Consider the following 1,219-nt stretch of genomic DNA (forward strand, 5'->3'; position numbering starts at 1 on the left):
TTTAAAACCCCAGTGATCAAAGCTCGCCATTCCTCTCAACAGCCACAACAGGAGCACCAAGGCACTCAGGATCCCTTGTAAGATCACCCGATTGTGTCACACACAGGGAAACAAAAGCTTAAGTGTGTGAAGGCCACGAGCAAGGATCTGACCCTAAAATTTGGGGAAGGGGTCCATATGGGGGAAGTGGTAGACACAGCGGGCAGGGTACTAGTTGGAAGAGTTCGTGGTCATGCCTATTCTGTCGAGAGACTCCGCCTCTTGGTCAAAGAGATATGGGGGAACATCTTCAGGGAACTCCCAGAGGTACAAACGTTGGCTTGAGGGTTGTTCACGCTCTATTTTCAGCAGGAGGAATATACAACTTGGGCACTTTCTAGATATAGAGATGGCTCCGGTCATGCTAAAGTGTTGGAGCCCTCTTTTTGATCCAGAGCGGGAACAAATTGGAGCTGGACCACTATGGGTCAGGCTGCCTGGTCTACCCCTACACTTTTGGTCTGAAGATATATTCATTTGCATCGACAATGCACTCGTCACCTACCTGGACTATGAAAAAACATACATCAGCTCTGGAAATCGGTCATTGGCCCGTATACTAGTTTATTTGGACACTAGAGAAGGGTTGGAGGAAAAAATCACTCTGCAGTGGAATAATTTCACCTGGATTCAAATCTTGGATTATGATGGAGTGTCATTTAGATGCTGGAGGTGTCATAAGGTTGGGCATCTCTACAAGGAATTATCGATGGTTTGTAAGAATGCCTCTCCATCCAAAGAAGCAAAGGAAGTTGTGGCCAGGGCACCAACATCTGTTGTTGAACAGACTCCACAGGAAAATTATCCTCAGAAAAAGATGGGCGATGCGACTCAGATGCTATCCTCGAGTACCCCCAATCTTCCTTCCCTGTCGATGACAAGATCCAGGGCTATAGCTGTTGTTGCTCGATCATTGGGTATTCCTCCTCTCTCATGATCTATTTCTAATTCTTCTTATTTATGCTCTGCACAACATTTGCACCTTGCATCTACATCTATACCGGATTTTAACCCTACCGCCATCCCTTGTCCCTTGGACATTCACCTTCTGATTAACTCAAATACTCCACCTTCTATCCCTGATCTGACATGCTCACCCCCTCATTTGGACCCTTCCAACATCTCTAGACACTCACACTCGTATAACCTCCATCCTCGCTCATCTCATCCACCTGAGACC

At 46.6% G+C, this 1,219-nt stretch overlaps 1 protein-coding gene across 1 annotated transcript; it reads left to right on the forward strand.

Moving 5' to 3' along the window:
- The first annotated feature begins 232 nt into the window (after nucleotides 1–232).
- LOC149215934 (uncharacterized) lies at nucleotides 233–976 on the forward strand. Its single transcript, XM_089389774.1, has one exon. The coding sequence runs from the start codon at nucleotides 233–235 to the stop codon at nucleotides 974–976; it is 744 nt and encodes a 247-aa protein (XP_089245900.1).
- Nucleotides 977–1,219: the final 243 nt, after the last annotated feature.

Source organism: Pinus tabuliformis, chromosome 1_1 (genome assembly GCF_031772625.1).
Source record: "Pinus tabuliformis cultivar Carrire ecotype Pingquan chromosome 1_1, CPIR1, whole genome shotgun sequence".
Taxonomy (NCBI): Eukaryota; Viridiplantae; Streptophyta; class Pinopsida; order Pinales; family Pinaceae; genus Pinus; species Pinus tabuliformis.